This window comes from Helicoverpa zea, chromosome 18 (genome assembly GCF_022581195.2).
Source record: "Helicoverpa zea isolate HzStark_Cry1AcR chromosome 18, ilHelZeax1.1, whole genome shotgun sequence".
Classification (NCBI taxonomy): Eukaryota; Metazoa; Arthropoda; class Insecta; order Lepidoptera; family Noctuidae; genus Helicoverpa; species Helicoverpa zea.
Genome location: NC_061469.1, coordinates 11,412,200 through 11,439,052, shown reverse-complemented (window position 1 = coordinate 11,439,052; position 26,853 = coordinate 11,412,200). Strand labels below are relative to the sequence as shown.

Below are 26,853 nucleotides of genomic sequence, written 5' to 3'. Positions count from 1 at the left end.
CGAGGTATTGTCGACTATGGTGCCATCTAAACACAGAGGTTTGAGTGTTACAGAAATACTTATCCATGTACTAGTCAATGTCCATCTTCATCACGGGGTGAGAGTAGATTACGAAGAAGTTCTGCAGTGCCATGCTTCTTCTTTATATTGCATAGAAAGTTTATGATCGTTTGAGTTAATGCAGAAAATATGGATAAACGCAAGTCGGAACGTGCTCATTTGACAGTATTGACAGCTAATATGCTTGGATACACATATTGGAGATAGACTTTAGGAGGAACGCAATAGTAGTTAGTCACAAATTACAGTAGTGTTGACCAACACCAAAAATATTTTGAAAGCAGCTAATGAAGAATTATCCATAATTAATTCAATCACCCTCATACATTTTAATCACTATATAACATAATATTATATCCTTCAATACGTATCCGACTTTTTCTGGTGACACTGGTTCAATATGTCCGATGTCCATCATTCATTCATTCATTTGCCTTGCTAAAAAAGGTATAGAAACGAGAAATGTTGGCAAATTAGTGACGATAATACGTGTTATCTTTCTTGTTCAAGTTATTATTGCTTTTGTTTCACATAAATATTTGTGAATTGGGACGTGCGCTGTTGAATATGAGCCGCTTTGGTAATACTCAATATGTTTACATTGTGAAATAAGTTCGTAGACAGTTGTGTCGCCGTGAAAACCATATTCATAGCGAAAGGAGAGTTTTTGTTGCACTTGCTGTGTTTGATAAGTGATTTGGGTGTGCGGCGACGTTGATAGACCGTGTCTGTGTACTGTTAGTCGATAATTGTGTGGTGTGAAGGTGTTTCATGTTTCGTTGTTAACTTGTCGTATGCAATCGCAATAGTCCCCGCTTTGCGGTGCAGTTTTGTAATAGTCATTAGAGCGTAGAAAATATGTCAAGTGGATTGACCCCAGTAAATATTCTAATTTTAAAGTAATCTCGTTTACTAGGCAATCCTGCTTATCTATTTATAATCATTAAAGTGTAATATGACTTATATGTTGTAACATTTCAACAGGGCCCTATAGCTGGGAAGTGGAACAATGGATGTAAAATTCTAATCAATAAGGTAATAACACTTTGTTTTTATTGGCTTCTGATTGTATTGAGTGTCCATGGACACTGACAATACCTATAAATGACCATTTAGAAAGTGATTGTCACAAAGATAACAATAAAAAACTACTTGCAACTGGTATGCCTATTATGTACACTACATAAGAGGAAGTAAATGTAGTTGTGATCAATGAGAATTGTAATAATATAATCCATTATTATTCTATTGTGTTGACTACTAATTTCCTTGTATATTTATTTTCATTCATTAACTGGTGCAGTCATTTTCATTATTAGATAACACCAAACAAAATCCTCATTTCCACTGTGGTCATAGACAATCAATTACTTTTATTGCTTGATCGAGGGTGAAAGTTTATAGCATCTCATTTAAATAAATAAAATATAGATCAATAGTTTAAAGTAATTTTGCTATCACTATATTGAAATGGCTTCCGATATACTGTGCCAGTTGAAAGTGTTTTTCCTAAGTGAGCTGTTTACATAAAACCTTTTTTTTTTAAACTAGTCTGTTCAGAGAAAATTCTCAGGCTTTTGATCTGCAGGCCTGATTATGTAATTCATGTGATATTATGGGAAAGGTATAAAGTTACTATTAATATTAGTCACTTATAACTTTTACGTACAAGTTAGTGTAATCTAACTGTTATGTGAATGACTTAACTCACAGAATATGAAGGAAAAATAAACAGTCCTGTTTTGTTTTAGATATACTTATGCATATTTTCCTTTTTTTGCATAATTGACTACTTACCTCGCTGCAGGTGGTAATGTTCCCATCGTAGGTAGTTTTCTTTATATTTGAGTATATTAAATGGACATAGATCACTTGTTAAATATAGTTTCCTTTAGTTTAAAATATAACAAACAGTTCCGCAGCTAGTTGAAAACATCTCCTTCCTTGATAAGGATTCATTATCCATATCAAAATCTGTATGATGCTTTTGATACGTAAGCACACACAGATAGAATTTCTGACTTTTCTTTTTAGTAAAGATTGGCTAAAAGGCTTCATTCTGTGTGTTCATAGGTGTTCCTCCAAATGTATAAATATGTTAAGGCATTTTCGATCCTTATGAGTTTCTATTAAAGTTTAAATTGCTATGACAATATCACCTCATACTGCTGCTTGTAACATTACTAAAAGTAAATGTTTTCATTTCAGATATATTATGGCATCTGGGACATCATCCTTAGAGAGTAATGGCAGTAATGGTGGGCATTATTTTCATTCAATTACATTCATAATTCTGTATTTATTTATTCATACTAATTATCACTTCCACCTTTTTTCTTAGCTTGTGTGTCAAAGTCAAAAAGTACAAACATGACTTGTACTTTTTATTTAACTCTTGTAATTAATTTAACAAAAAGTTTTGCATTGTACTAAGTGTTTTTCAACATTTGCTACAATTTTTTTATAGAGATGGTTTTTATATCTGTATTGTATTGCTACAACATACAAAAGGTTAACTTTTATTTGCTTCTAATTGAAGTATTATCAAGAAAATAAATCAAGCTCGGGTTGAGGTCTCATAGCTAAATGTTCTTTTCAGTTTCATTTCACCTCATCAATAAAATGTAATATTTTAGTTGATAACACATGTTTTTTTAATGTAGTAGGTATCTTTTTGTTGCTATTAGAAACAAGCCCTCAAAACTGAGTGTTCAGTAGATAAGCCGAGATAATCTATAACATTGAATTCGCTTATCTTAAGTGTAACCTTTCTGTCTCAGGTTTGATTACCAAAATAAAAATGCCTGGTGGTTTTTGTCCCAACACATGCTCAAACAAAAATCGAGTCATGAGATTAAAATATCTTGTAATAGTATGGCTATAGGACTCAAAGCATTGAATTAATGCCGAGTCTAATTTTATGAGTATTATGTTTAAAGGCAATATTTATTCCAGAATCAATATCCCACAATTACGTGAGCACAGAGCGGCACAACACAACCCAGCTGCCGACCATCCCAATCCCCATAGAATATGAGGTCCTAAGTTCCAACCAGTGCTACGACAAGCAGAACTATACGGTCAAATCCCACGGTGCACACGTAATGAGCGGCCCCTACGAGCCGCTGCAGTATGACGTCATCAATAAACAGACCAATGAGAGCTTGAAGCAGCAATGCGAGAAGGCCTTGCATGATCTCAACCAGTTGCGGAGACAGCATACAGAGACTTCGAGGAGGTGCGAACATGTTATGAAAGTGAGTTTGGAAAACTACCTTTTCCTTTTCAAGTATTTTTTTTCTGCGAACATTTGACGTTGGAGGCAGTTTACTTTTTGATTTACTGTAGGTAGCGCTGGTATAGTCAGATCTATTTCACCACATGCGTGAGCCAGGTAACATAAGCTTTTCGTTTCCAGGAGTTGGAGTACTTCCGCGGGCAGCACCGAGCAGCTATGAACCAGCTGGAGGTGTCGGCGCAGGAGGCCAGCAGCCTGCGCGGCAAGTACGGCGACCTACTCAACGACAATCAGCGGTAAGAGCTTGTTTATATCCTCCTTCATAGGAATCTCCTTGGTCCATATACCTTCATCTCTCTCCATAGGTGTACCTTTATTTCCCCTCATTTTCTCTCTCAATTAGGCCCTTAATTGCCTTTCCCATAGGGTGAAACCTACTGAAAGTTTGTAGTGGGGTTTTATGAAACGCCATCTCTTTCGTGAAAAAATGGTTACTCTCTTTGTGTCTAACTATCCCACATGGTGGGGGGGTCAGCTTTCCTAATTTATCTTTGTGTCATGATGATCATCTTCCCCCTAGCTTGGAGCGCGAGGTGCAGCACCTGCAGCAGAGCAGCAACCCCGAGGGCAGCTCGGACGCGCTCGTGCACACGCTCAGGAAGTACGAGGTGCTCAAGGAAGAGCTCGACTGCTTTCAAAAGAGGTTAGTTTTCTTCTAATTTTGTATTGTAATAATTTTCTTTTTAGTTTTCTTTGGGGTGTTAAGAAAGTTATAAGTTTTATGTATTTTGGATATTGTGGAATTTTCTGAAAGAGTTACCACTGCCCAGGTACACAAAGAGTTCCACAAGGACTGTAATTGACTAAATCCCATCTTTGGATTTATTCAATTAAAGTCTGAAACTCATGCCAGTCTATAAATCATCAGACACTCTTGACTTTCCGTGGCAATACAGTTGAGGAACTAAGAATATGTTTGCTCAATGCAGTTAAGGAAATCAATACTATATTTTGTTACAGATATGACGACTTAATAGAAACACACAACACAACGTTGGAGAAACTACGAATCGTTCAAGAAGAGAACAGCAGACTGAAAACACAATGCCACGACCTCACGCAAGAGAGGAACGCTGTGGTAAGTTTTATTATTATTTTTACTAAAGACTATGAAATGTAGGGACTGACATCTGTCGAATGCCGAGTGTAGAATGGTTTCATACCTTTCCATACTGTGACGATTGTAGCATTGGCCGTCTGTCTCAAACCGCCTGTGTTTGTAGGATAGACTTGTTGAGTTTCTTTTGGCTGAGTAAATGATTTCTTAGTCCACTTTTTTGTGTAAAACAAATACTTCGTATGTTCATTCATGACTTAGCTACGTTACCTGAAACCTGTTTCCTTCGATCATCCCAGTACCTACATGTGTTTTCAAACACCGACGTTTATAGTTTAACTTCTTCCTTAGAGACAGCATGTTTACACCACGTTTAGCATAGGAGAGATTTTAACATAATTGTTAAACTTTAAATATCAACGACAACTAAATATCAACAAAAGGTAGACTGGAAGAGAACGCCTAAAGGCAGCGACGCGGCGAGCACTTTCAGTGTGAAATAATTTTCAACTTTAACTCTATACTTAAAAGATCAGTATCGGTTAAAAAGCTTGAGGAGCTCGTGTTGTGCTTGAGCGGCCGTGGCGCCGCGAGCGGCCGCGCGTTGCCGCTGCCGGCCGTGCGCGGACATATCTACAACACGCGCGAGCCGCGCCGACGCTCGCGGTGTCGCCGGCAGCCGCTGCTGTTCCGGTGTAACCTGGGCCAAAAGCGTTAAGTCCACCATTGCGCAAAATTGTGCAGAAAGTAAATAATTGTAATATTGCATTAAAATAATTGTACAATTGTGGTAACTAGATCCGCGAGCGCAACGCGCTGAAGCAGCAGGTGGCGCACGTGGTGCGGCAGTGGGAGGGCGGCGCGCGGGAGCGGGCCGACATCAAGCGCCTCACCGACGAGCGCAACGCCGCCATGGCCGAGTACACCCTCATCATGAGCGAGAGGTAACTAGCCCGCAGCGCAACGCGCTGAAGCAGCAGGTGGCGCACGTGGTGCGGCAGTGGGAGGGCGGCGCGCGGGAGCGGGCCGACATCAAGCGCCTCACCGACGAGCGCAACGCCGCCATGGCCGAGTACACCCTCATCATGAGCGAGAGGTAACTAGCCCGCAGCGCAACGCGCTGAAGCAGCAGGTGGCGCACGTGGTGCGGCAGTGGGAGGGCGGCGCGCGGGAGCGGGCCGACATCAAGCGCCTCACCGACGAGCGCAACGCCGCCATGGCCGAGTACACCCTCATCATGAGCGAGAGGTAACTAGCCCGCAGCGCAACGCGCTGAAGCAGCAGGTGGCGCACGTGGTGCGGCAGTGGGAGGGCGGCGCGCGGGAGCGGGCCGACATCAAGCGCCTCACCGACGAGCGCAACGCCGCCATGGCCGAGTACACCCTCATCATGAGCGAGAGGTAACTAACTCCAAGAGAGGTAATATGCAGGACGGGTACGGACGATACATTTCCCTAGGTGTCACCTCGGGAAAGTCATACAGGACGATAATACGCGACGCATGTTCGTCATTTGTCTGTTCTGGCGATACGCGTAACGCCACACGTGACGATAAAACATTCAAGTTTTCACATCTAACCGACGATCCGTCAGAGCGTTTATCATGTATTTACGATACGCTCGACGCATTTTCTGTCAGATATGAACCGAGCCCTAATGCTTACATCATCACCTGCACACTTTTCCCAACTGTGTTGGGATCGGCTTCCAGTCTAACCGAGTGCAAGTGATTACCAGTGTTTTACATGAATCAACTGCCTATCTATATTGCGACGACCTCGATGGCCCAATGGTCACCATGCCGGACTGCCGAACCTGAGGTCCCGGGTTCGATTCCCGGTTCGGTCGACATGTGTGTGATGAGCATGTTTGTTGGCCGTGGTCTGGGTGTTACAATATGTATTTATAAATATGTATATATGTAGCTATATGTAGTTTATCAGTTGTGTTAGCACCCATAACACAAGTTAATTAATAACTTACCATGGGGCTAACCGACTGTGTGTGGAAATGTGTCCAGACATTATTGTCCAGACATTATCTGCACTCCTCAACCCAATTACCAGGGTTACCCTACACCCCTTGGTAAGGCGGTCCCTAATGCCGGTGGTAAAGGTTTAGTCATGACATTTACATGACATTTGTCTGTTGTTATGCCATTTGCTGTTTTTTACATATGGTCTGCCGTCACGGCAATCCAATCTACTAAACAATACAACATCCTGACCACCTTTAATAAACTTAGCAATTAAAACTTCATCGTCATCACCAGGGATACAGTGCACAAGGAAATGGAGAAGCTGTCAGATGATCTCCAAGCAGCTCTGAAGCGAGTGGCGGCACTCGAGTCTGCACTACAAGCCTCAAGAGAAGAACAGAGGGCCACTGCGCTACAGGTTACATATATTTTGATCATTTAAAATTTTATGTAGTTCTTTGTTTCTTTCACTTTCACGCACTCGCATTCGAACCCCTCTTATTGGTCACTCTCTCTTTGTTTTTAAAATAAAAGTTGAAGTTATAACTCCGTTACCTTAGGCGGAGAGTCTCCGTCGCGAGATAGAGTCTGCACTGGTGGACCGCGACCGCGCCATCAAAGAGTGCACCGACCTCAAGACGCCGCAGAACACATCCACACTAGGGAAGTCCAGGTATGTACTTATCGATATTTACAATTATATTATCGACTTTTTGGAGCATTATTTTTATGATATAATTTTATGTAAATTGAAGATTTTAATCGGTTTGAGGAATAAATAGTTGTATAGTTTGAATTTTACATAATTAAAATAAAAAAAATGTAATGATTTTAGCGTTAGGTGTAGCTCTTACGTGGCTAATCCGACATATTGATTTTTTGTAAATAAAGTCACAGTCACTAAACAATTCTGCAAAGACAAGGAAGTTTGATTTTTAATGTCATAGATATAGAACTAGTTTTCGAAGGTCACAACATATTTCTGTTTGGCAGACAAGACACCTCGGCGTACCACCACTTGGGGCTAGCAAGTGGTGTGGGCAATGACGGATTTCTGAACGGTCAACACTCCAATGATCCATCATTGGATAAGTTGCAAGGTAAGACTGTCGAAAACGTTGCACTTCTAATATTGTATTTTACAAGATATAGTTGTCTCCAAATTTTTTGTCTTCCTGGAACATTGTGTTCGTCGCTGCGCAGAAACCAATCTTAGGTTTTGGAAGTGACCGAGGTGCGCGGTATCGGCCATATGCCCGTTTTTATTTTCGGAATTATGTTGAGGACTGGTGACCAAACTATGGAAGCGGTTTTCCGTGGTCAATGGTATCATAGCTAAAAGGCTGATTTGACCTATTTATTTTGTAGTTATTATATTTGAGTCTATTTCTGTCAGGTCTAGTGGGCATGGCGGTGGACGGCGCGGACAAGGAGCGCGTGGACAACCTGGAGCAAGCCAACCAGGAGCTCGAGCGTCTGCGCAAGCACATCGACCGTCTGCAGGCCGAGCTCAGCGATGCGCAGAGGGAGGCGGAGGTACTTTATTTATTTATCTGTTCCTTTATTTCAGGCAACTAGAATTTAAAAAAAAAATCTAGGTGTTGACACGGGTAAGCCCTAAAGAACAACTAGAAATTTTACAAACCCTAAAACATGTTAGCTGAGGGGTTGGCTCAAATATGAAACAAATAAATATGATCATCAACATGACTCTGGCCTTTATTTTGTGTAATAAAAAGTTAGGGTTTCATTGACTTCGAGGTGGACCAAAGTCTCTCAAGTGTGAACAGAGATCTATCGAATAATTTAGGATGGTCACTGGTTAGGATAAGTAAAAAGATGGACGAATAACATTTGTAATAAGTGTTTAACGATTGGTATTTTTATAACAGGTATCGAAACGGCGAAGAGACTGGGCTTTCTCAGAAAGAGATAAGCTGTTGCAAGAACGAGAGAGTGTAAAAGCACTCTGTAATCGACTGAGAAAGGTACGCAGATCATCTAGAATACTTTTTAATTACGTCACAATTTCATTTTTGAATAGAACTAAACTGTTATAGTTGTGGGTTTAGAATTTAATACAGATTTTTTTTTATCGATGTCATCAAATATATCGATGTGTAACATTGGTGTGTTTATTCAGGAGCGTGACCAAATGGTGGGCGAGCTAGCGGATGCTCGTCGCCATGGCAACAAGAAGGAAGGCAAAGACAAACGTAACACTATGGCGGAGGACGACGATCGTAAGGACTGTAGGAGACATGCGCATTCTAGAGACTCGGCTGTCGATACTGATGCACAGGTATGAGTTGATAGTAATAATATTTGTTTTTTAGTATTAAAAAAAATAGTTTTTTCGTTTCCAGACAGTTGACTGTCTATAGATTCAAGGGGGACTGTAGGTCTTAATCTAGTGGATGCACTTTTAAGTATATTCGCATGTTATCAGTTGATAAAACTACCTAATTACCTAAGAAAACTCTTGTAAGTATCCATTTTTAGGGGTTTCTTGTTTTTGTAACACCATGTATTTTTTTTGAACTGCATCTGCTTTATTGCAGATAATGTTGAGAATTAAGGTAGCCACTGCTGGGCACAGCCCTGTCTCACAGTCACACCACGCTTGCTCAGTGTTCTGTTAGTCACTTCAGTCTATAGTTCAGGTTACCTCGTGTTTTCCTTCATTTTTAATCAGTCAACTATACTAACTACATATACGGTTGTCTGTAGGAGATCGCTTTTAACGATAAGACCGCCCATTGTGTCACCGACTTCAAAATTTTTGTTTGTACTTGTTGATTTTTTATTGGTGTGCATAATAAAGAATATATCTATCTATCTATACTTAAAACAGTTGCGTTGACCGAAGACTAATTATTATTTATTTCCCATAGGATTACGAATGGGAGCTCATCGACGTGGAGCTACCAGGTTTAGGCAAGGATGGGGAGCTGGGCTTTGAGTTAGCGGGCGGCAGAGATGAACCGTATTATCCTAACGATTGCAGTATATATGTCACGGCGGTCAAGAAGGGCTCTATTGCTGATGGGAAGATTAAGTAAGTGGGGTTAATATGTACCTATAAAAAAAATGTTTTGGATATTAGTTTTATTTTTTTTTTGTTATGTGAAGTTATTGTAGGGGAGATTGAAAAAAAATAGAGGGCTTTTCATTGATTGGATGTTTCGATTGATATTTCGTTTTTCATGATGATTTATTATGTTTTTGGATAAATTATTTAGATTTTGATTTTATTTACTTTTGGGAATTTACATTTCTTCTTATCCATCTTTACACCATCGGATAAAGTTTTGCTTGAATTAAGTACCATTTCCATAGTTATTTGTCACATAAAAAATATCATATTGTACTATTCCGTCAGTTATTACGCTTGACAACTCATAAACAAATACCAAGTCCCTAACAACATATCACCCTCTGCAGAGTAATGGACCGCGTGTCCGAAGCCCTAGGCGTGTGCGTGTGGGGCAGCGGCGCCCAGGCCGCGGCCGGGCTGCGGGCCGCGCTGTGCCGCGCGCCCGCCGCGCTGCGCCTGCAGCGGCCCAGGGCCAGGAGGGTGAGGCTGAGGCTGCCCGGCGCTGGCGGGCTTGCGTTGCAGCACGGTACGTATCACTATAGTGAGCGATACCATTTTATATTGTTAACTTCTTATGTATGTTGTATGGTAATGGCGGAAGACCTCCTCGCGTCAAAAATTAAAAGTTTATATGTTGTTCTAATATAATGGTGCAAGACTTTATAATATGCACATATCGGGATCTATCCTTAATTCTACCAACTAAAAAATGTTTACGTATAAAGAAAAATATGCCAAAATATTATTTTCAGGTATTTTCATAAGCAAAATATCGAACGGAAGCGCAGCTGCCAAAGAAGGCAACCTATATATCGGTGACCGCGTTGTTAGCGTAAGTACATGAATAAATATAACAATCTCTTCAAAACAAATGATTGGTTAATAAGAGAATCTCTTTCATTCCATACTATTGCCGTAAATATGAATTTCCCCAATATATTTGTAACCTAAAGTCGACCTGACTAAAAAACTATGCCATAAATTGTATGCATAAATAGCTCTGAAATCACACTTAAAAGATTTTGTTCTATTTTTCCATTTTTTTTTTAATTTTGGTCACACATCAGTTTTTGTTTTATACTACTTACCCTATACAAGAGGAAGATGAAGATGTCCAGGATAGAGCGAAGTGGAAGAAGAAGATACGGAAAGCGGACCCCGTCAGAAGACGGGATAAATGCTAAGAAGAAGAAGAAGAAGACTACTTACCCTATACAATACAAAAAACTAAACCACTATCTGCAATATATCCTCCCTCTCCAGATAAACAACGTGTCCCTGGAAGGCGTAAAGAGTGTGTCGGAAGCGATGGCGCTGCTCAGCGAGTGTCAGTACGACTCCGTCGCACTCACGCTGCTGCGGCCCCTGTATGCCTGCTGCAATAATAATAGGGACAGGTATGTTTAAATCATCAATATCCTCCTGCCTTTGAAAAGTCCGTGGCTAAATTAAAGCCGCGCGGATCGATCGATCATAAGGTCAAGCAACGCTTGTCGGTGCGTTCGGTCCTTATATGGGTGACCATCATTGACATATATTCTAGCGATAGACAAGAACATCCATACAAATAATTTACCCGCTTATGTCGTCTGTTGACATCTTGTTGACGTATTGTGACATGTAGTCATCCTCATTGATGTTAATTGCAGAAGTGACATAATATTTTCGCTCGTATTTTGCCTACATTCTTCATTACTCAAAATGTTTATATCTAAGTGAATTCAAAATCATGTAATATATCAAAAAGTTTATTTATATCTAAGTGAATGCGAAATCATGTAATATATTAAAACCAGGAACTTATTTTTAGGATTTTTTAATATTAATTACGATGTTTTTTTTCTTAAGAGGGCTATCACAAATTTTCGCGAATTTAAACGCGCTGATATATCTTGTAGTGTTTTTACAGTAGCCAAATACATACGAGGTCATATTATTTTTTCTTGAAAGTAAGAACATACCACGACAAAGTGAAGTCTGTTTTCATTGATATTTTACCTACTGCCAGTTTTATGGCACATCTGTTTCTGCACGATTTTCTTAATCCATAATTTTAAGATGGCGGGAAACAAATTAATGCATATTTGTAAAATTGAATTATAAATGAAAAGTATGATATACAAGCGTTGTAATAGCATGAACAGCGTGTAATTTTACTAACTTGACTCTCGAATAGCTTATATGTGTAATTTTATACCTTGATATGTATTTTTTATTTTATAATTGTCGTTTCATAGACATCCATCCGACGCAGGTGTCAAAATCGCTCTGGTTTGCCATTTTGGGCAATGCAGAGTCTGCAGTGCATTTCAGTGTGGCAAGCTTTTTGTTCGGAACGTTCTATCTAGTACGTAGTACATATATATCGATGGTGACCATCTTGTCATGACGAGTTCTACCGTGTTTCGGACGGCACGGTAAACTGGACCCAACATAGTTGGGTTAGGCAGATGATTTATTCGGCTAGGGTGAGAGTCGATCTTAATATAATATGTAGTTAAGAAAAGCCAGATGTTGATTCTCATCACGGAATTTATTCACATTGAACACACACATTTGCTCTTAAAATTGAATAATTCTTGTTTACCAACAAGTTAATGATGATTCTTGTACGCACAATGGCGGCGGATTTCCGTTACAAATACTTGAGATAAAGGTCTACAATCATGACAGTGCGAAATCGGTAAATCAGTAGTATTGTTTGATTAATGATGGTGAGTGATAGTTACTAGTCTAAACGACTTTTTATTTTATTATGGAAGTAAATATAGAAGTTAATCTATAGATAACTTTTTGCTGCTGATTAATAAATGTTTATTTCTAGTGAAAGTGCATCATTTTGTTGCATACTAAAGACGATTATTTAATTCCGGTTTCAAAGTGCATTTTTGAAAAGTTTTGAATCATTGCAATTTAATTACTTTATCTAGGTCACCTTTCTTATTATTTTGTTTACGCATGTGAATCTACAAGCAATACGATATGTCCTTGGTAAAAGTTCTGCTCAGGCTACAATTATCCCATAGATCATTTTTCTGAATGAAAAATCCCATTAGTGTAATAATTCGGATGGGCCCTTGAGTTTCTTAATGTTTTTGGCTTGCAGAGATATCAGAATTGACAAATGGTTTTCGAATCCCTTCATTTTAAAAAGAACTTACAGTTACCGGCACGGATGTCGGGCTCTCGGCGGAAGAGTGGGGATCGCTTTGCGCACCCGTACGCATAAGGCAATAAGGCAGTAAATCGCTTGTGCGCAGGTGAAGTTCAGGGCCCGACATCCGTGCCGGTAACTGTACTATAAAGTATACGCCTCAATTTACCCACGTTATTTTGTGTCCAGGGTGTCGATGTACGAGCACGGGCGTTCGTACTCGGACGGCAAGATGGTGAACATCTGCTCGCAGACCGACGAGTCCTGGTGCCAGTTCCTACAGCCTCCAGCTGATAATAAGGTAACACATTTTATATTTACAAAAATATAACTATAAACACAATATGTAGGGCTACGGCATACTGTAGTTGTCAAAAACGGTTAATGTAGCAATTTGTATACATAAGTATGCATAAGTGAAAGTGACATGATGTATATGTAAAGGATTTATTTTTGACCTAATGTAAATGATAAAGAGTTTTTATTTTGACGTTGTCTAAAGAGTTTCACAGCCCTGGAACACAAAGGCCTCCACAACGACGTAGATGGGTTTCATAGAATGATTGACTAACACAACATCCCAGTTCATACACAGTTGGAGTTACTTGTCCAAGTAGGAAGATACACAGGTAGATAAGACAGAGAGATAGCACCACTCAACTTATCATTGCGCGAGAAACTTTATCATTATCTTCAAGCAGTCCACTACACACCTACTTTAGTGTTGTGCTGCTATCAAAAGGAACACCATTCATGTGAGCAGTGCCTGAACTTCAACAAGTGTGAACTTCAATACGTTATGTGACAAGACAAATTAAACCAGTTTCAATAATTTTGTGGCTGTGATTAATTAAAAAGCCAACTAGGTTGCCTAGGTACCAATGTAATTAGGTCGATGGGGTCAGACAATCAGACTGGCATACTCAGCAGCACCCTACTGGTCTGGAAGTCGACCCCACCGTAGTCTGGAAAAGTCAAGACATAATTTGATTGGTTCTTATACTAAAAGTCTCTAGCTTGGTATTTTGAACTTTATTGTGATAGTAATAAGGGTTGTTATTATATCGTAGGTACACATAGATCACGGGATGCCGGATTTTGATAGACGCTACGTGTACCACGTGGCCGCCGGCAGCCAAGGGAAGATACCGCAGGAGAGAGGTAAACTACAATAATATCTTAAGATTTATTTAATTTTTAGCCAAGTGAAAGAAGCACTTTATTGTTAAAAAGAGTTGAAAAGTCACATTTTTATCTCAAAATACTAAAACGTTAATTGATTTTAAATCTTAAGTTAAAAGTCTTTTTCCATAGCAGCAATTTACCTGTCACAAAATAGAGTGATGTTTTAGTATTCGGCCGTTAATTACATAAAACAAATAAATAATTTTCTCAAAGGAGTTGCATTAATAGGTTTTGTTTTTGTACAAATTCCTTTCATCTCGGCATTATCACAAATAGGTCACAAGACACCTTTCAAACAGACCTACTCCAAAATACACACAACACATAACCTGTTAGTACTATAGTGCAACAATAACAAAGTGTTGGCACTCATATCGATAAGTTTATCGATAGATTAGATAGCTCGTCATTGATGTTGCAGGGACGTGGGACATGATACTCGGCAAGATTGAGGCGGTCACCGGCCGCAGCAAGTCTAAGGATAAACAGAATAAGGTAAATTATAAGTATTTTTGTGTTAATATACATTTTTATGGTCGATAATTTTTAGTTATGGGGTGTTACATGCCTTGTTTTTTTATAGATAAGTAGGTAAACTTTGACGTAACAAATGTTTACGTTATTCAATTTCAATTTATAAATAATAGAAAAAGAAACTCTATATATTTTGTGGAATCAGTTATAAAAATAACTGTACATGTCACTTATGAATATCAATCAATATTAATTTTATCAGCACTGGTTCGGTACCTTATGATTTATGAAGTAAATAAATATGATAAAATATGACAATACCGTGAATTTTACGTTTGCGTGCGTCATACAATGACAACTCATACAGATAAACTGGGAACCTAAGGGAAAGTCCAGTTTCCTATGGGTTAAGCGATAGGTTTGTAGCTTATCGCTAAAAGATATCTCAATGGAGATAAAAATTACGCGCAAAAATTATGAAGTGTAACTTTTCGCAGAAAATATTGCGTTTTAGGGCTATTTTTCTCCTACATGTGCATAAATGAAATTTAAGAAAGATGTTTTATGATAGAAATGATTATAGGTCTTTATTGTAAATATGTATTTGTCCTAGGTGCCAGAATCCGATGCGATTGCGGAGCTGGACTCCGTTATCGACAGTTATCATGGGAAAACAAGTGAGTAAACATTATAAAGTATAAAGTGATAAATAAGTAAATCATGTAATAGAAAACAATAGTAAAAGATAACCACATGTTTATTTCAACATGGTTGAAAAAATATCTCTATTTCAAAATAAAAGATTTATGTAGCCAGATAACTAATTTGAAATTGTTGATTTCAGTAAAAGAAACAAGCAGCGTACTAAAACGTTCACGGAGAAAGAACAAGGAGTCCCAGAATGACTCCAAGAATGGCGGCACGTGGCCCAAAGCGAGGGCCAACTTTATTCTAGAAGAGAACTCCACCGGAACTATCGTTCAGCCGCGGTCGAGGAAGGAACGACCGCATCTCTCCATCCTACTCAGTCCGCCTACCAAACTGCCTCCCGAACCCCAGAGATCAAACACCAACCGAAATTCGAACCCCATACCCCTGGGACACGCCCCCCTCACACAAGCCACCACCCCAGCTCGCCACTCCGTGTACAAGTCCATAGAGTCATCCCCAGCCATCGAACACTTTCCCAAACCTGCCCCTTTAGCCATACACAATCCTTTCGCCTCCCCGAATAGCATAAACTTCGAGAAAATTCGTACCTTAGAGAAGGACAAGATGTCGATCAGCGATTATTCCGAACATGACGTCACTCCGAACAGACTGAGCTTAGTTCTAAACCCCTCCGACGACTCGTTGGACTACCAGCCAGTGACCCGCAACAGGACCAAAAGCCCACACTCCTTGGATTTCATGGTGAACAAGGGCCCAAGCTCTCTGGATTTCGTAACGAGGAAATCACCCAGCTCGCTAGACCACTCCATTAAAAACCACCCTGGAAAAGACTTACTAGATCAATATTATTCGAATAAGAAATCCTCGTCACCAAAAACTGTGAATAAATACCCTTCTGACAGTGATAGTTTTGGGCCCGACAGTTTGAACAGCAATGCGAATTTTCCAATGACGGGAACGTTGCCGTCACAATCGCGGCTGCAAACTTCTCAGTATTACAGAGGGCCATTTGTGAACTCCAACCCCCACACGTCGAGTCGCTACCCGCACCTGGCCAGCCCCACCAACATCCCGCAGAGCCAGTCGGGCGAGAGCATCGGCACCAGCTACGACATGCACTCCTTCACCTCGCACACGCACAACATGTCCGACCTGCAGCCCGTGCCGCGGACCAACAGGGCCGGCGACTACCACCACACGTACGAGGGAGGAACATTTCCTCGCAAAAACGATAACCAGAGGTTTCGTATCCCTTCCAACCCAAGCGTCACGTCAAAAAACTCGGCGGGAAAACTAAGCACAGGGTCTATAGAGAGAAGTTCTGAGCGGAACTCTCCTATGCCGACATTTCATGTTGAAGTGTTATCTCCCGGCCGGGGGGCCAAGCAGCTGACGCACAAAACTAGAAACTCCATGCCGGAGTATTGTGGCTTGAGTTGGAATAAACCTTTACCGGGGGAGTTGAGACGAGTACATATCGATAAGAGTCAGCAGCCGCTCGGGATACAGATATACTGCCCGCCCAGCAGTGGCGGTGTGTTCGTGTCCACAGTTAACGACAATTCTCTTGCCAGTCAAGTTGGTCTGCAAGTGGGAGACCAACTGTTAGAGGTGTGTGGGATCAACATGCGCTCAGCAACCTACACGCTCGCCGCTCGAGTGCTCCGACAGATCGGGAACTCGATAACTATGCTTGTGCAATACAGTCCTGAGAAATATAAGGACGAAGTGGAAGTGCCAGGAAGTTCGTCATCCGGAGAAAGTTCTCACGACGAAGAAGTTTCACTATCTGGTTCGCCGACGCCGAGGAATTCTCCTGGGCCCCAGCAATCGATCAGATTGGAGCAGCCATCCACCGACGTAGCTACGTTACGACAATCGCAGAATAACAAGGACTTGCCTAGGTTTCTGCTGATCGAGATGCGGAATTGTTCCGATTTAGGCATCAGTTTAGTAGGGGGTAACGCCGTGGGTATATTCGTGCACAGCGTTCAAATGGAGTCGTCGGCTTATAACGCGGGTCTGAGGACCGGGGATCAGATTCTGGAGTATAATAATGTAGACCTTAGACGAGCCACTGCGGAGCAAGCTGCCTTAGAGCTGGCTAAGCCGGCGGATAAGGTGAGACAATTTAATGCTTACAGTATTGTAACTTATTTTATAGAACTCCTTAGTTTTTACAAACATTTTCCGTAGCATCCAGAGTCCACAAGAAATACTTATCTGAAACAGTATTTTTTATTATTTATCAGCCTTATTATTCTTACAACATGGAAACTCCGATACTTTTTGCTTTTTTAGAACTTGTATTTTCAGTAAATCTATATTCATCGTTACTTTCTAGGTGAGCGTTCTAGTCCGTCACGACCTACAGCAATACCACGAAATAAAGGACAAGCCGGGCGACGCGTTCTACATCCGCGCCGGCTTCGACCGCTGCGCCAAGATCACGTCGAGCGGCATGGACACCATAGACGAGTACTCTCTCTGGTTCCGCAAGGACGAGGTGCTGTTCGTGGACAACACGCTGTTCAACGGGTCCCCGGGGCTGTGGCGAGCGTGGCAGCTGGACTGTAAGGGCTCCAAGCGCCAATGGGGGACTATTCCTAGTAAATTCAAGTGAGTGGCATTTTATATTGTTTTAGATCTTTTGTATAAGTGTGTATTTGAAAAAGTTCAGTAATAAACGAGTCTGTAAATTATTGTAAATCTTGAAATAGCAAAAAAAGTTACGTAGACTTACTTTTAGATTCTTCTTAACTCTTACATAGAGAAAATCGTTGTGTATATCTCTTAACAACTGAAAAGAATTAAATTAGTAAAACAAAGCGATAAATAAAATTAACATCATCATTTCCCGAGCCTTTTCCTATGTTGGGGTCGCCTTCCAGTGTAACCGGATGTAGCTTAGTACTAATGTATATAAATAAAATTAACAAACTAATTAAACTTACGAAATAATAAAAATATCCAATCATCAAACTCAGGGTAGAAGAAATCCTCCGCCGTTCAATGGGCACCCTCGAAGGCGACGCCCAGCGCCGAGCCTCCACCACAGCACGACGGTCCTTCTTCCGCCGCAAGAAGCACCGCGACAGCAAGGAGCTGGCCTCGTTCTCCAACACGGAGCTGGGCTGCTGGAGCGACAGCGGGACCCTGGCGGATGACGTGCCGGTGCTCTCCTACCAGCGCGTCGAGAGACTGCACTGTGAGTTGTATTTAAGTATGTCGATCCTTTTTTTTTCTTTACTTTTGTTTGTTCGGTAACTAACTTTTTTTTGGTGGTTTGTGACTAACATTTTTTTTGGGGTTGTAAAATTTGGTAAATGTAGGCAAAGGGAAGTGTGCGAGTATCGATGAAATGAGTAGCCAAATAAAATATTTTCTTTTTGGGTATTGGTGGATAATATTAATTAAGCTTTTAACTTCTCTTATACTGCATATCAAATTCGTTATGTCGATTATTTTTGCTGAATTTCTGCTGAGTTGTCAAATTCGCACTATCATTACACTTATCAAATGGTAGACTCAATACTAGACTTCATTATAATTTTATTCGTTTCTAAGCATTTATCAAAAAATAAATTACTGCAGTCCTATAGTAGTAGTCCTAGTACCTATTGCTTGGTAACATTTTAGTATACATGTTAAAAATATTTCGTCAAATTTTAAAAACTTTTTTTAAAAACTTATCAATCAACCAAGATACTTAATAAGTGTAATATTATCCCCACGTAATATAGCATACATAACCTCATCCTCCTTTCTCCAGACGGCGCCATGCGTCCAGTAGTGGTCCTGGGCCCACTGTGCTCCCTGGTAGGGGCCCGGCTGGCGTCGGACTGGCCGCACGCGTTCGGGCTGGCGCGGGCCGCGGCGCTGCCGGTGGCGGGCGCGGCGCCGGCGCTGGCGCGGGGCACGCACCTGGAGCCGCGGCTGAGGCCTGACTGCACGCATATTGACTGTATACCCTTGAGGGCTATACAGGATCTTGCTGAGAAGGTATGTGAAAAATATTATTTAGAATTTAATATCATTATAAATAAAACCTCAGAAAGCTGTTGTTAACAAAAACAAATGAAAACTTATTTATTTTTTTAAGTTAACACCTTACAAAAAGTCGATAAAAATTTAACTGTGTTTATTCAAATTTAAGCCAATTTATTGTATTTTGTATAAACCATTGTCTTAGACAAAAATAATGCTCTAAACCTAGTACTTTTTAGGGTTCCGTAGCCAAAATGGCAAAAACGGAACCCTTATAGTTTCGTCATGTCCGTCTGTCCGTCTGTCCGTCTGTCCGTCTGTCACAGCCGATTTACTCGGAAACTATAAGTACTACAGTGATGAAATTTGATGGGAATATGTGTTGTATGAACCGCTACAAAAATATGACACTAAATAGTAAAAAAAAGAATTGGGGGTCCCCCATACATGTAACTGAGGGATGAAATTTTTTTTTTCGATGTACATACCCGTGTGGGGTATCAATGGAAAGGTCTTTTAAAATGATATAAAGTTTTCTAAAAAACATTTTTCTTAAAGTGAACGGTTTTTGAGATATCAGCTCTCAAAGTCGTAAAAAGTATGTCCCCCCCCCTCTATTTTTATAACTACGGGGTATAAAATTCTAAAAAAAATAGAGGTGATGCATGCTAATTAACTCTTTCAACGATTTTTGGTTTGATCAAAGTATCTCTTATAGTTTTTGAGATAGGTTGATTTAACTGTAATTTACGGAACCCTTCGTGCACGAGTCCGACTCGCACTTGGCCGGTTTTTTAATGTCAAAATCGGCAATCACGTATATACAAGCACAAAATTCCAAAATTTATTCTCTCCCAGGGCATCCACTGCATCCTAGACATAAGCGTGGCCACGATAGAGAAGCTACACAAGCAACAGATCTACCCCATCGTGCTGTTCATCAAGTTCAAGTCCTTCAAGCAGATCAAAGAGGTCAAGGACACAAGGCATGCGGATAAAGTATCCGCCAAGGCTGCTAAGGAGATGTATGAGCATGGACTGAAAGTCGAGAATGAGTATAGGAGTTATATATCAGGTGTGTATAAGTCCATTACTAATTGTGTAATTATTGCGTAATGAAGTAATCAATAAATCAATATATCTGGTATCTTAATTAATATATCATGGAAAGCGTCAAAATATGTTATAACGAAATAATTTATTCCACAGCCGAGATCCCAGCGGGCGTAAACATCGCTTACACGTGCACACAAATCAAAGCCGCCGTAGAAGAGGAACAGAACAAGACGCTGTGGGTGCCGTCAGTGCAGGCCTGACCCCTGCCGGCCGCGCCGCGGGGCGGGGCGCGGGGCGGGGCGCGGGGCGGGGCGCGGGGCGGGGCGCGGGGCGGGCGCGGGGCGCGGCGGGCGCGGCGCAAGGCCGTGACGTTCTGCACGCACCGCCCGCCCTCCTACTACTCCGACCCCGCCTGCCCGCGCTCCGCCTCCACCGACTCCGAGCTGCGCTACTACTCCGAGCCCGACGCCAAGTACTTCGAGATCGACTACGAGTTCCTCAAGGAGCTGCGCCGCATCGCGCGCAGCAACTGCCCCAAGTGTCGTCGCAAGCGTTCCCGCCGCGCCGACCGCGCCGACTACAAAGAGAAATCCACTAAAACAACCAGAAGCTCGCGCCTCAAGGAGAACTACGTGTACTGCAACGGTAGGTACCATAGCGATAAGGAACACTGTCAACTTTGCTGTAGCGTCTGCAACCGATCCACTGACACCCTCGACTCCATCGATGACGACCAGTACTCGATGGTATCGAAGAGCTACAGCCAGCCCAGAGCCACGTCGCGCTCTAAATCGACACCGAGAAACTCCCGCGAGCGCAAAAACTCGATACAATCAAATAAGTCGGTTTCATTCCTTGAATCGAGCAACGATGAATCGATTAGAGAAGAACCGAATTACACAGCTAAAAGCTTCACGAACGATCTGAAGAAGTTTTTGTTGAAGCCGTCGGCGCCGCGACAAAGTTTACGTGATAAATTCATTACGAGTTTCAAACAGGAATTCGAAGCGACGAAAAAGTCGCCCAAACTCAAAGCTATAAAAGGTCTCTGGAAGTCTTACTGAAATACGGTTTTTGAGCATTGACACAGTATTCGAAGTCATTTACATTTTTATACTTGTGCCAACTTTTTCGTAACATTTTCTGACATTATTCATGAAACCTGTGGTTTATGATCATATATCGATACCGCTCTAACGTCGACTAGTAGAAGCCCCAAGCGAATTTTCTTCTGACGCACACTAAAAATTGTCATAATCGATTGCTGTAAGTTCTAAAAATTTAGCGATGTTGTAGAGCGGTATCGATACTTTAGTGTGTATTGACTGAAACTGTCGATGTTTGAAATAAGTTTATTTATTTTATTTGTTTTGGTGCTTTTATGACTTTGTAGTACTAATTTTGAAATCAGTAACAGCATTTAATCTAGACACCCTTTTGCTGTCAATGCATGGTGTTTGGAAACCTGAAAGTGTACTGATTTGAAAATTAGTTCTATGTTCATATATTTCTTATAAAAACGTAAGTGTTCATAATTGGTCTAAAGGAAACTGAAATCCAAGGTTTCGGTGCTAGTGGTGAAAGCGATATACAACTTTACAAAATGTATTATATCTTCACAATATACTCCGATTAATATATACATAAACAAATATACGTATGTGTGCAATAATAATGTGGCTGGTTTGAATTGCATGGGAATGATCGAAATGTGTATATTTTTTTGAATCCACTCAAAGGTCCTCTGGTGCCTGAAACTCAAGGACGTAAAGGGATTTACAGACTTTGATTTACAGACTTTTAACATGCTTAGGTCTTATAAATATCAAAATTGGTGATGAGAGAATATTGATATCGATAAAGTGTTAAACTAAAAGAAAATGTCGATATTGATACATAGTTCTCTTTCATGTAAGTTCCCGATGCAATTCGAATCAAGTCTTTAATTACACAGTTTTTCTTATACTTATAAAAATATATATTAAGATATTGTAATATCATCACTTTTTACAACTACTATGAAATTAATGCACATGATATGAATAATCTTGGCCTATTATCTTACGCACCAGTGTCACAATATTTAGATGTTTTGAGAAACGATATCTATCAAGATGAGAAGGAAAAGAAAGTATTGGAAAAAGTAAAAAAAAAAATAGAAAAAGTCTAGTAAGATGATTAATCGTAGGTATCGTGAAAATTAGAAACTGAATTGTGACATACCTAGGTACAGTCGGCGCATGTAAATTGTAACAAAAGTTCAAAAACCATTTGTTACCATTGATATGCAGTTGAGTGTACATCGTAGTGGGTCTTGATAGATGATTATAACTTAGTGGGCCACTAGTAAGTGCATGCGTTCTTATTATATCATAATTACAAGCTAATTTCGAACGTCATATTGTAATATGCCGAATGTGGGGACAAAAGGGAGGAATAGGTGTGGTATTATTAGAGAAAGTTATTCAGTAAGGACTGATTAAAATGGACCTCGAGTCCTAAACACAGCTCCTCAAAAGTACGAATTTATTCACTGAACTGTAAAGTTTAACCATTGAAGATTAAGCGGCACTATGAAAAGATTTTTCATGCTGTGAGCAAGAGTAGGTCGATAAATAGGCCGATGCTGGGATACAGGGAAAAAATACTGGAGATTGCAGACAAAGCAAAAGGCATGTGTTGAGCGTAAGGGATCTTAGGTATATTACAATATGGCGCGAATTAGCTCAAAGTAAACTATCACTGATTATATAGTAGTACCATAGGGATCACTTAGTGACGATATAGTTACATTTTGTTGTTTATGAATGTTTATACATTATAGTGTTTTAGCTAAATATATAGACTTTTATATAGTCACTATATGCATGAATTAGAAACTAAACTGTGGAGTGATTTCGAAGTCTTAATTTGTATAGTATAATCTTGTTTTCTGGGAGATGCCATCTTTGAATGGACAAAAAGAGATTGTTAAATACCCAGCAATGTTTTTGCTTTATGGCCAGTTTTACCACCTGAAACTAACAGATAATTTAAAATGAAATAAAAATCCATTCAAGAAACTATAAAGATTGATATGTCTCGGTGTAGAGACAACCATTTTCTTATACACAAAAGATTTTCTAATTAATTGTGTGATTAAAACACATTGTTGTATCATTTTCCGCCCCATTTCTAGTTCTAATATTTTCTTATACATTTATGTCAATGTTATACGATGAAGTTAAACTGAGTTTCAGGATTATTATACATCCAAGTTTAGGTCTTACAAGTGGATAATTTTAGTAATTATTAAAATCCGATATTGTCATTTAAATGGTCAACAAAAATCTAGATGGTAACGTTAGCAAAAAAGACCATTTGGTTTCAAAATCGATACATTTCTATGGACAAAATGAGGATTTATAATAATCCTGATAATATTAGTTTTATTCGAAGTAAAAGTCATGATGATACGACTTCCTTAAGACTGTAGTGCTACGTGTGAAGTAGTGTGTATTGTAACGAAGCCGTCTTCTTAAACACGTGTTATTTCTTTATAGTTCCCCTTTATGTACATATGTCTCCTTTAGAGAGTTTACATATTATTATATTATCTGTGTTGTATGAACTGTGCTATAGAAACATAATCAAGTTTTTCTTTAAACTTTTTCCTCCCTCAAAATATGTTCCCGCTGTTTTTTCTTGTAAAACTCAACTTTATTTTTCTTCTATATTTCAATGAATTACAACAATACTTTGAACGCAGTAAAATCTGGTGTTATAATTAATTCTATAAGTATTATTTAATGAAGTTTGCAAATTAAAGGCCTATTACTGGTGCCAAATGAAATATCGGCCGATGACTTTATTTTACATTATGTTTTATATGGATTTCTGTGTCCGGGTGTCTACCGCAAGCATATGAACGAATCGACTTAAATCACAATCCATTGCGGTTTTTCAACAACAATGTCTCCAATATATTTTATTGCGCTATGGAAATACCGCAACGGACGAAACGCAACTTTCGAACGAAAGTTTTGACAGAGTACGATCACCGTCAAAAGTAGCTGAACAAATAAAAATTTTCAAGTGTCAAAGGGTCATAATTTCTTAACATCATAAAGTTTTTAAAAGAATAGATAAATAATCTGGTAAGTCACGGACGACACGATGTTTAGCAGTTTTGATTTGTTCACCTACTTTTGAAGCTGGCTGTACCTAAACATTTTTAAAACAATTTTGTGATTTTTTATACTAAACTGAGCTGATTACTCCAGTGTTTTTAACGCGATGTAAAGCGATCTCATTGATATTAACGTGTGATGAGGCTTACTGACACACATTTTTAAAATAATTTTCAGGACATATTTTGTAGTTTAAGTTTTTTGTACAGTCATTTTTTTTGATATTACGTTGTTTCAGTGCTGTTATATTATGAATGTACTATGGATGGCAAAATGGCCCAAGCTGATGAGCATAAGTATCATGAATATTGCAAAATAGTTGTTAATGACTAGTGCAAAGAGTTCAAAATTGGTTGGCCTTTAAATTTTACACCTCGACTTCAACCTTAGTACATTCTTAATAAGCTTTTCTGCAGTTTTTTTTATTCCAGCTTACAGCTTTTTTATAATTAAGCCTAACGGCGTTTTTATAAGATTAATGTTTTATTAACACTGATCGAAATAGGTCGCAGTTACTGGTTTTTGGACTGGTAGGTTAATTTTAACCAAGGTTAAAGTTAGCCTAGTTTTAGCCGTAAGGGAGTTTGTCTGCAATTATTTGCGTGTCTGCAAAAATACGGTTTTGTTTTAATTGGGAAATTCTGAAAATTGTAAATCTTTCGATTACATGTAATTTTTTGTTAATAATATGATAAGTATTTGGGGTTTTAAATAATTTATAAACTTAGATCAACATTTTTAAAATCATTACAGATGATATTGTTTGTATTGTCAGCTATATCTCTTGATGGTTTTTAATTCCGACTATTGGATTTTTAGCACACTTTATGGTTTTAATTTTTCGCATTAATTCTATATGCAAGTGATTGTACGCAAACTCCTTTGTTTTGATTTTGTCAACTTTAAAACGGATTTGAGTTGGATTTGGAGAAATAGTTACCATATTATAATTTGTTTACAAAAACCCATTGCACAAAAGTAACAGTTCAATTTATTAAGTTTTTATAGTTAACTATAATTTTGATCTGATTAAGTTAAACGTAAGTTGGTTGCTATGTTGCTAACATTATTATTTTTATAACTATACATACTATATATACAATATTTGTAAATTTAAATAAATTATATTGTAGTGATGTTAATTGATGTATTTTAAAATTGACAATAAAATAAAAGCAGTATTTAAATTATTGAACTTGAATGTAAATTTTTGTGGTGTGACATTTTCACAGAGTTAGTTCACTCGATGTGTAATTACGTTATATCGTGTTTTGTGGAAGTTTTGCGAAAGTGTCACACGTTTAATTCAATTTTCTTGTTTTGGAGATATATTTATATTATCTGTTGATGTTTGACTATTCTGTATTTGCATTGGTATTATTTTTTGTTTATTTTTAAGCCCATGTATATTTCTACGGCCAAGTAGGTGATTAAGAGATAATTCAACGAATTGTTTACAATATAAAACGAAGCAATAAATAATGAAACTAGGAACTCGAGTTTTATTATCCTGGAACCTAGAACCTAACTACGTGTTTGTTATTTCAGTTAACTTGAATAAATGATCACAACCTTCATACATACTTTCTGTCACATTGAATGTAAACAAGCTTCGCGTCTAAGATGTAATTATGTAGTTGTAAAAACGTTAGAATTAATTCGGGTCAAACGTACCTACGCATGTTTACAAGAAAGTGTTAGAGCTGACCGCACGCGAGGCCACTAATGAACGCATAATGATGATCTCCCATCGCACGGTTATATTATCTCAATCAAGATGTACCTACCTGCGCCTAGTAGCAAAAACTTTGTTTCACTTTCTTTAGTTCATCTTGTATCCACAGTTTAGCCGTTGAATCATTAGTTTAGTGGTTACAGTAGCTGTTACTGTAATCGGTGAATCCGGTCTCAGATTTTAATCCCATCATCATCATCATCATCAGCCTATCGCAGTCCACTGCTGGACATAGGCCTCTCCAAGTGCACGCCACTGAGATCTATTTTCGGCTTCTCGCATCCAGCTCCTGCCAGCCGTCTTGCGCAAGTCATCACTCCACCGTGCCTGAGGACGTCCTACACTACGTTTGCCGAGGCGTGGTCTCCACTCTAGAACTCGTTTACCCCAACGGTTATCGGTTCTTCGGCTAATATGGCCAGCCCACTGCCACTTCAGCTTGCTGATTCGGTAGGCTATGTCGATGACCTTGGTTCTCTGACGGATTACCTCATTTCTGATGCGATCCCTCAGAGAAACGCCGAGCATAGCTCTTTCCATAGCCCGCTGAGCGACTTTAAACTTGTGGACCAGCCGTACCGTCAGTGTCCACGTTTCGGCTCCGTAAGTCTTGTAGGTTTTAATCCCGGGTGATTTGACTCTCAAGTACGTAGGAGGTTTGTGCAATGGCTGACATTCTTTGACAAAAGATATGTAGATCGAGCCTGTTAGATAAACTCAAGGCATACGAACAAAGCCCACATAGTTGTAAGTATTTTATTTTGCAGCAAGACTGCAAAAACAATACTTTTATTTCAAAGATATGTTATTTTTATAATTTTTTATAATTATTTTCATTTCACTATTATAGTTAATTACTTTAGGTGTCTCCGCATGTGTCATGTGTATCTGCATATTGTGTCAACAAAGTAGGCAGGTTTTATTGAAGAGG

The 26,853-nt window shown here is 39.4% G+C and overlaps 1 protein-coding gene across 1 annotated transcript; it reads left to right on the top strand.

The window, feature by feature from the left end:
• The first annotated feature begins 470 nt into the window (after positions 1-470).
• Positions 471-25,678, top strand: LOC124638694 (disks large homolog 5). The gene is made up of 29 exons (XM_047175719.1): positions 471-640; positions 1,045-1,095; positions 2,269-2,318; positions 3,016-3,317; positions 3,479-3,594; positions 3,879-4,001; positions 4,319-4,436; positions 5,214-5,359; positions 6,688-6,811; positions 6,954-7,066; positions 7,387-7,493; positions 7,790-7,929; positions 8,286-8,381; positions 8,537-8,695; positions 9,288-9,451; positions 9,838-10,016; positions 10,243-10,322; positions 10,754-10,887; positions 12,834-12,945; positions 13,715-13,805; positions 14,251-14,324; positions 14,917-14,980; positions 15,148-17,096; positions 17,320-17,594; positions 17,963-18,183; positions 18,748-18,977; positions 19,821-20,037; positions 20,172-20,257; positions 20,381-25,678. The coding sequence occupies exons 3-29, from the start codon at positions 2,276-2,278 to the stop codon at positions 21,080-21,082; spliced, it is 6,165 nt and encodes a 2,054-aa protein (XP_047031675.1). The 5' UTR covers positions 471-640; positions 1,045-1,095; positions 2,269-2,275; the 3' UTR covers positions 21,083-25,678.
• Positions 25,679-26,853: the final 1,175 nt, after the last annotated feature.